Below are 8,229 nucleotides of genomic sequence, written 5' to 3'. Positions count from 1 at the left end.
TGACTTTATTTTTAATATTTTCACCACTTCATCTTGTCGTGTTCCTACAAACAAAACTACGGCATGACTCCGCAGGTCAGCTGTTTGAGTCCGGCAGGGCGAAGCGTAGTGCGCTCGTGCGGATGGATACGGTTGTTCGTTCACAAACTGTGGTTCCACAGGAAAGGGCTGTTCGACAGAAGACGACTGTGCAGCCTGTTCAGAGCATTAACACCAAAGATCTCTTCTCATGAGCTGGAACATGTAAGAAGAGTTCTGTCTTTCAACCACAAATTACCTTGAAGTGACATGAGCCAGGAACCACAAGGAAAAACCACACCCACAGAAAGCTCCATAAACTGAGCCACTCCGGGCGGCGAGCCAGCGACTGCTGAATCAGGGAGTTACCTGTCGGCTGAAAAACCCTGAGGTGATGTGATCGCCCTCAAGTGTTAAAATAACTTCCACTGCTCTGTAAATCTGTAAAAGGGGCTTTTAAACCTGCGGCTGATTGACAGCTCGCCGCTCTGCTCCGTGGAAAGCAGGTGCAGGTTTCCAGGTGTGTGACGTGCCACCAAATCAGGATGGAGCTGACGCAGGTTAACTTCAGTCAGCTCATGAATAACCTGCAGAGGCTGAAGTTTCGGTCGGAGGAGAAGAAGAAAAGGAGTGTTACACACACATTTCACCTGAACGCCTCACAGTTTGCCTCATTTAGAGTTAATTTGATTCTGTCTCTCGTTAGTGTCGTTAAGACGGTGCAGGAAGCTCCAAATGTACGTTACACCACTGCAAACCACATGTGTCAAGAAGAGAAACACATCTGGACACCTCTGTCTACAGAGTTCATGTTCATCAAAAACTGCATTGACCGTTTGTGTGTTTCTCTTCCCTGTTTCATCATAACATCTTAGATAGCAAAATAAGTCCGGCCCACACCTGGGCCACATGCTTGTTTTCTTCTGGCTGAGTAACCCCCCGGGTTCCACGGCCCAACTCTGGTCCATATACGGTACGATTGTCAGCAGCAGGACTCTGTCCAGATGTGGAAGGATATGGGCCAGATGTGGGCCGAGGATCCAGGCACCTGGGCGACCTGGGCAATGACCCTGTGCATGAAGCCAGATCCATTAAGAAATGGTTTTCCCAGTTTGGTGTGGAAGAACTGGACTGGTCTGCACAGATCAGGACGAACTGGATCAGGACTGTGAGACCTGATCACCATCCATCAGTGCTGGACCTCACTGACGCTCTACTGTGTCTGGATGGGAGCGAATCTCTGCAGTCGGTTCAACATCTGGTGGAAAACCAGGAGAGTTAACAGGTTAACGAACTTGAGTTTGCAGGTTTGAACACATAGCGTTCGTTCCAGCAGCCATTGTTTTCCATTTATTTAGCAAACAATAGAAACTTCCTTGAGTTGTGGAAATAATCACAATGAAAATCACTGCAGCACTTTACACCAATAACGTGGATTTACATGCTACTTGGACCTGAATGAAAAACAAAGGTCACCTCATACAAAATTGTGACAGGTTCATCTTTATAATATCTCTGTGAACCCTGAACATGAGCCGAGCTTTGAGGAAACAGAGTGTTTAACCACACCTCAACCACACTTCACAAGAAAGTCAAATATTTATAATGTTATCACATGTCCTGCGGCGCGGCTCTGCTTCTGTTAGCGCACCTGAGCTAAAAGTACGGTGGCCCTGAGAGCTAAACTTCAGACAACAAATGCAAACAGACAAAAAACAAACACATTCAGAAAAACGTCCTCATCAATTTGACACAAAAAATAAAAACACACAAACGTGCTGCAAATACTCACAAAACAACCAAATACAGAAACACGCTGCAAGTAGCACAAACAACAACGGAAGTGTTTCCAGGGGACACAAAAAAGTGATGCACTTGCATGGATGTATTATAATACATTGTTGTTCAATGCTTTTACTCTCAAAAGTCACAAATCATTGAACAACAAGTGCATGTCGCACGGAAACACTTCCGTTGTTGTCTGTGCTACTTGCAGCGTGTTTTCCTCTCAGCCTCCGTGTAAAACAGAAATACAAGAGCTGATGGACATGAACACATACGGAGAAAAACATAAGACTGAAATCACATGACGAGGCTGAGCGGCGGCTGATTGGACGAGGAACATGTTTATGAGCAGATACTGTTTTAAAATTTGTGGTATTGAAGGTTTTGCACAAAGTTGATGCAAGTGACAAAGTTCAGAAAAGAAAGAAGAAGTTATAATGAAACAATCACACTGAGATGCATGTGCACACACACACACACACACACACACACACACACACACTGCTGCAGCACTAAAGAAGGTATGTATTCCACTAGGGACACCACAGGAATGTCACCCATTGATAGGCAGGTTTCCTCTAAATAAGTATTAGAAACATGCAGATTGTAAAATGAGATCATCATCGTATCACAAACGCTTCCACAGAAAAAATATTTCTGTTTCGGTCTAAATCTGTCTCTGTGGTGAAAATAGAATCAGCTGGTGGAACTGGATTCTTTCTATAAATAATGTGGTGGGTTTTTTTTCCTCAGGAATTTAATTGAGCTTCTGAACACAAAGAGTGAGAAATAATGATTAAACAAAAAAATATGTGTGTGTGAAATCTTCACCAGGTTTGTGCTGTCAGTGTCTGAATGTGTGGGAACCGAATGCACACACACATTCACCTGTGCACACACCTGTACACACCTGCTGTGAGTATGTGTCCTGATTGCTCTGCCAGTTTTTAACTTTCAACACAGCTGTGAATCACAACGCACGCGCACACACACACACACACACACACACACACACACACACACACATGCTTTCATGGGAACGTTGATAGAAGCCAACTGTCCTGCTCATCAACCTGTCATCGTCGCGCTCTGAGGTGACGTTATGTCTTTTTCTTCTTCTTCTTCTTCTGTTCACAACACCTCAGCCGTTAAACACGTCTCTGTCTGTTCTCTCATCTCCGTGTGATTCTCTGTTTACGTCGAGGTTTATCGGTGCTCTTGACAACAGCTGATGTACGTTTACATCAGCTGATTGTCATCTGCGATAAAAGTCTCACAGATCAAATTAAAGTATGATTTATCTGTTTATCACATAAACTAATCAGTCATTCTTTTGGTCACGTCTTTGGGTCATGAAAATGTCAAGTATCCGAACTCCAGAGATCAACATGGTGAGAAACATGAAAATATATATTTTTTTAAAGCTGCTATCACAGGCAGAAGAACATGACAACACTGACGTATTATTCTACTTATCATAATAAATTTGTGTTTTCATGATATTGTTTTATTTTGATAAATATAAAGAAGAAAAGTCCAGGATATATATGTTCCCTTTAGTGGCAGTCATTGAGCTGCCCTGTTGCCTGAGTGAGCGAATGAAAGAGTGGGGTACGGTGGCCCTGAGAGGTCAACGCACTTCAACTTTGTGCGCTGCAAATACAACACAACCAGATATACGAACACGCTGCAAGTAGCACAGGTGACAACTGAAGTGTTTCCAGGGGACACTAAAACGTGATGGACCTGACTGGGACGCACTTGTTCAATGATTTGAAAAGCATTGAACAATAATGTATTATAATAAAACCATGCAAGTGCACCACTTATTAGTGTCCTCTGGAAACACTAGCATTGTCATCTGTGCTACTTGCAGCATGTTTTTATTTTTTGTGCATTGTGACACATTTTGTTGTTCAATGCCCAATTGTGACTTTTGAAGTTAAAAGTATTGAACAAGTGCATCCCAGCCAGGTTCATCACTTTTTAATGTCCCCCGTCCCCTTTTCTGTTTCTGTTTTCTCAAGTTGCAGTGTGTTGAGCTCTCAGGGCCACCGTAGTGGGGGATATCAAATGGTGATTACTTGTCCCAAAGCCACACACTATATAGAAAAGACCTGAACAAGACACGAGACACACAACTGAGAAACACTGAGACTAAACCAGATGAAAAAGGTGTCCCAAAACTAAAACTAGCAGCTAAAAGAGGTTTAACTGAGGAGCTTTGATCCGATTTCTTGATTCTGTTGCTCAAAGGGTTTGAGCATCGTGAGCATTTACTGTCAGTAGGAGTTCATGCGTTCATCCACAGCAGCAAGACAGGTGCACTAACTCCCTCAGCTGGTCTGCTCCGAGGAGCTGCTGTTTACAACCTGACGACACGCCGCCACATGTCAGACCTCCAGCGCAGACAGGACGCCCACGCTACATCTACAGAGGTGTTTCCTTTCAGCTCCAGCGGCTCGGGCTCGTGTGGCGAGGTGATGTCAGTCAGGTGTTTACGGCCTCTGCTCTGCTGCTGTAAACTGACTGTGTGTCACTACACTGTCGTCTTCTGCAGTGACGTAATGTTTCTGTTCACGCTAATGAACAACACGGTGAGCTCAGACACACGACTTCATATCACTGAACACACAGACGCATAAAACAGACTGAAAGTTAATATGAAATATGACAAATCCACCCTGACATCATTCAGCCTTGACGCAGACTGTATCACCTGCTACAGGTGTTTTATTAGAATCTGATGTGTTCGTCACTGTCGTATTATTTCATAGTTTATGACTGGCCCTATTCATTTTTTGCTGATACTTTTAGACAGTAAGTAAAAATGTGTATGATTTTATATTATATTTAAATGAGCTATTTGTAGGTTTTGCTATTGCTATATAGCTAGCATTAGCATTAACAGCTGTTTACTTACCAGTCTTGCCAACAGCTTCAGCCATTGTTGTGTTTACAGTACAAGAGGTTATGATGCGTCCTCTGACCAGCTCTACTTCTTGACAGCAGACCGGGCGCTACACTGACTCGGTATCGGAAAGTGAGCTAGATGGTTAGCATGCTGACACCAGTAGAAGAAATGAAGTGAAGTAGAAATAAAAATAAAACAAGAGGGTTGTTTTCCTCTGCTGGAGACAGCGCTTGGCGAATAAAGGCATGAAAACAGGTAAGTAAACAGCTGTTAATGTTAACGTTGGTTATGTAGCACTAGCAAAAACTTACATATAGCTCCTTTAATTTTGATCTATATCTTATTTTTCGCTTTGTATTGTTGAGTTTTTAACCTCAAGAATTTTTTTTATCTCAGTTTGACGTTTCCGGGTAAATACATTAAAAGAATCATCCCTCATCCAGTGAATATATATTTTTGAGATAATTAACTTTATTTTTGATATTTAAATTCACTTAATCCCAGGCGCCAGTTGCACAAAACACCTTAAATTAAGATTTTCCTTAAAGTGTTACTAAAGGTAAAAATAAAAACAGTCACACAAAACACCCTTAAGTCTTCTCCTTAAGGTTTCCTTAAAAGGTTCACTGAAGTATTTAAGGTTTTCTCCTTATCTTAGTCTTATACTTGGAGGAATCACTTAAAGTCAATTAAACCACTGAACAAAAGACCTTAGCAACCAAAGTAGGAGAAAAGCTAAAGGTGCCTCTGACTCTGTCTTAACTGCAACATGAACTGAGTTTATGGTGATAAATGAAGGTATGTGACCTTTTAAGAGATTCTGTGCAGCACCCTTAAGTAACTCCCTCAGCTAAGGAGAGATTAAACGTTTTGTCATACCTAAGTAGAAAACTGAAGGTTTTTTGTGCAACCAGATCCTTAAAGGACTTTAAGTATTTTATTCTTAAATATTAATTAGGATGGATTTACTCACTTTACTACTTCAATAAGTCTGAGTCACTATAACTAAAATTTCATAAATTGCCACAAATATTTGTTATTCATTCTATTTCATTTCGTTGAAGACTGAATGACAAATGTGTTTATACAGTATATTAAAGCACTAACGTTGTATCAGCCCAGTCAGGTTATGTTGCCGACACAGTCACATACTGAGGCATGTACAGACACATTCACCGTCTCACAGTGAAACCAGCCTGTCACATTTTTCCTCCGACAGTCGCAGACTTGTGTGTGTTTGTTTTCTCAGCCTGCGTGGGCTGAAGGAGGGATTACCTCCTCTCTGAGTCACTGCTGCACTTCAAAGACCTCTGCTAAAAGTAACCCCCCCCTCCTACCACCCGCCCACCTCACACACACGGACACACACAGCGACACACACCCAGGCCTCAAACAGTTTCCCACAAAGTCTCAGGAAACACAACAGCGTGCTGGTGGAGGGTTTCAGAGCAGGTTGAACCAGAAACTGATGTGTTCACTGTCTGATTATGCAGAAATGTGCTGCACACCAGTGGAAGAAGACGTCTTCACATCCTTTACCTAAACAACAGCAGCAATACCAGGAAAAAAAGTAAAAGTACATAAGTGTTATAAGCAATGTGTATTTTAAGAATTAAAAGTAAATTATAATGAGAAACTTCCTTGTAGATAATAAGTTAGTATCTCAGAATAATGGCATAGCATCCAAAATTAATGCGAAACCTTCTCAAAACAAGTTATTATCTCAGAATAGTAAGAAACAAAATACGGTATTTAGTTTTATGTAAGCAGAAAAAAGAGAAGTATTAAGCTAAAGTACAAGTACAGTATTTGAGTATGTGTTACTTTCCCCCTCTGCCGCACACACACAGAAACACACTCAAACACACTTTAGCGACTTATTTATTAAACTTAATAATACAGACAATGAACAGCTCTCATCTGGACAGTTTCAAAAACATATTTTTGCAGAAATGCTCTGCAGAAGTTTCTTTTTGTGGTGGTTTGAATCCGGTCCATTACAAAGATAGAGCTTAATGTCATCAGCGTATCAGTGAACATGGTGACTGAAATTGAAGGAATTTAAATTGTCCTCCAGCAAGAAACATCACCCAAACATCAGCATTGTGTCATGTCCTAAATCGCAAACATTACCAGAACCTAAACACACAGAGGTCAAAGGTCAAAGGAGGTGACCTTTGAACCAGAAAATATCTGTGCAACCACTGATGGTCATTTACACAGAGAAAAAGTCTCTCTCTGCTGTTATGTCAGACTCTGACACTTGTCCAACCAACATGGATGGAAATAGTTTTTAGGAGGGAGTGATAACAACTTGCAGTTCCTCCACTGTCTGTTTCCTCGTCCACTCCCTCCAGGAGCGTTCAGTTTCTTTGTGGACACAAAATAGCGTGAGCGAAAATATCTCACGCCTCCATCAGGCCACCACACACTCCAGCTGAGCCTCCGATGCTCCACCCACAGTCTGGACCCTCCAGGGCTCCTCCCCTGTCCGTCCCCAGGCTGCACCCAGGCTCCCCTCACCTTCGTGGGGGTGACACACTGCCAGGTCTGGGCACTGGCTCTGGAGCTCTGCAAGTACAGAAGAGAAATATTTTCAAAACTGAACCTTGGAAAGAAAAAGAACAACAGATACAACAATTAATATGAGTTTGACTTCAAAAAGAGACAGTTAAAATTTATCATTATGATCATCCAAAAGAAAGAAGAAAGAAGAAGAACAACCTGTCCACTGTTTGCTGTGACACAATAATCTGATATGACATTAATAATTTATAATTATTGCTCCCTGAACTCACTCATGTGCCACCTGATGAAGTTTTTCCAAGACGTTTTTCAAACAACATGCAAGTTGATTAACGATCGGTCTGCATGACACCTTTTAGTTCACACTGTCTTTTTTCCAGTGTGTAGTTTTGTCAACCTTAATATTAGTTCATCACAAGATTAAGCCTCAATAAATATTAACTTTGAGAACTCTAATGAAGTTTATCACACTTTTTAATCAGGGAATAAAATCTAAATTCTAATGTGAAAAGCAAATATATGGACAAATGAACTAATTCAGTCAAAGAAGCAGCAGATCTTTAGTTTTTTAAAGCTAAATGTAAACTAACTAACAAAAAACATTTTCATTAAAAAGCCAAAATTTACACTTGTATATGTGTAGAATTCCTGTATATATTTAGTATATAATAAGCATTTGTCTAAGCTATTTTCTTGTTAAAAGTGTGAGCAGACAGACCTGTGCAGGTGTACGTCTCCTCGGTGTAGATCTGCAGGAAGACGAGTGCAGAGAGGAGCAGGAGCCAGCGGTGGGCCTGGTCCGGGGCCTCCCTCATCGTGGGCCTCCTGCTCTGAGAGGCCGGATACAGGACCCGGCGTGGGCGGCGAAACCGGGGAGGAGAGGGATGCAGGGAGGAAGATGCGGAGGAGGAGGAGGTGGAGAAGTTACTGGTTGCTTCCAAAGGCCCCAGGGCCACAGGGACCGGTCTGCAGGAGGAGGAGGAGGA

General features: G+C 42.0%; 1 protein-coding gene across 1 annotated transcript in view; it reads right to left on the bottom strand.

The window, feature by feature from the left end:
* Positions 1–6,580: 6,580 nt before the first annotated feature.
* The window catches only part of LOC147819319 (uncharacterized), a 2,907-nt gene continuing 1,258 nt past the window's right edge, over positions 6,581–8,229 (bottom strand). Inside the window, exons 2-3 of the mRNA XM_087173129.1 lie at positions 7,962–8,209; positions 6,581–7,288 (exon numbers count right to left, since the gene is read on the bottom strand). Of these exons, the coding sequence (XP_087029255.1) occupies positions 7,134–7,288; positions 7,962–8,209 (403 nt within the window). The 3' untranslated portion in view covers positions 6,581–7,133. The remainder of the gene's footprint in view (positions 7,289–7,961; positions 8,210–8,229) is intronic.

The sequence above is a fragment of the Seriola lalandi genome, unplaced genomic scaffold (genome assembly GCF_002814215.2).
Source record: "Seriola lalandi dorsalis isolate HSWRI2012SDOR001 ecotype SW California unplaced genomic scaffold, Sedor1 jcf7180002054049, whole genome shotgun sequence".
Classification (NCBI taxonomy): Eukaryota; Metazoa; Chordata; class Actinopteri; order Carangiformes; family Carangidae; genus Seriola; species Seriola lalandi.
Note: the sequence above shows the minus strand (reverse complement) of the source record. Positions and strands in the feature narration are given on the sequence as shown.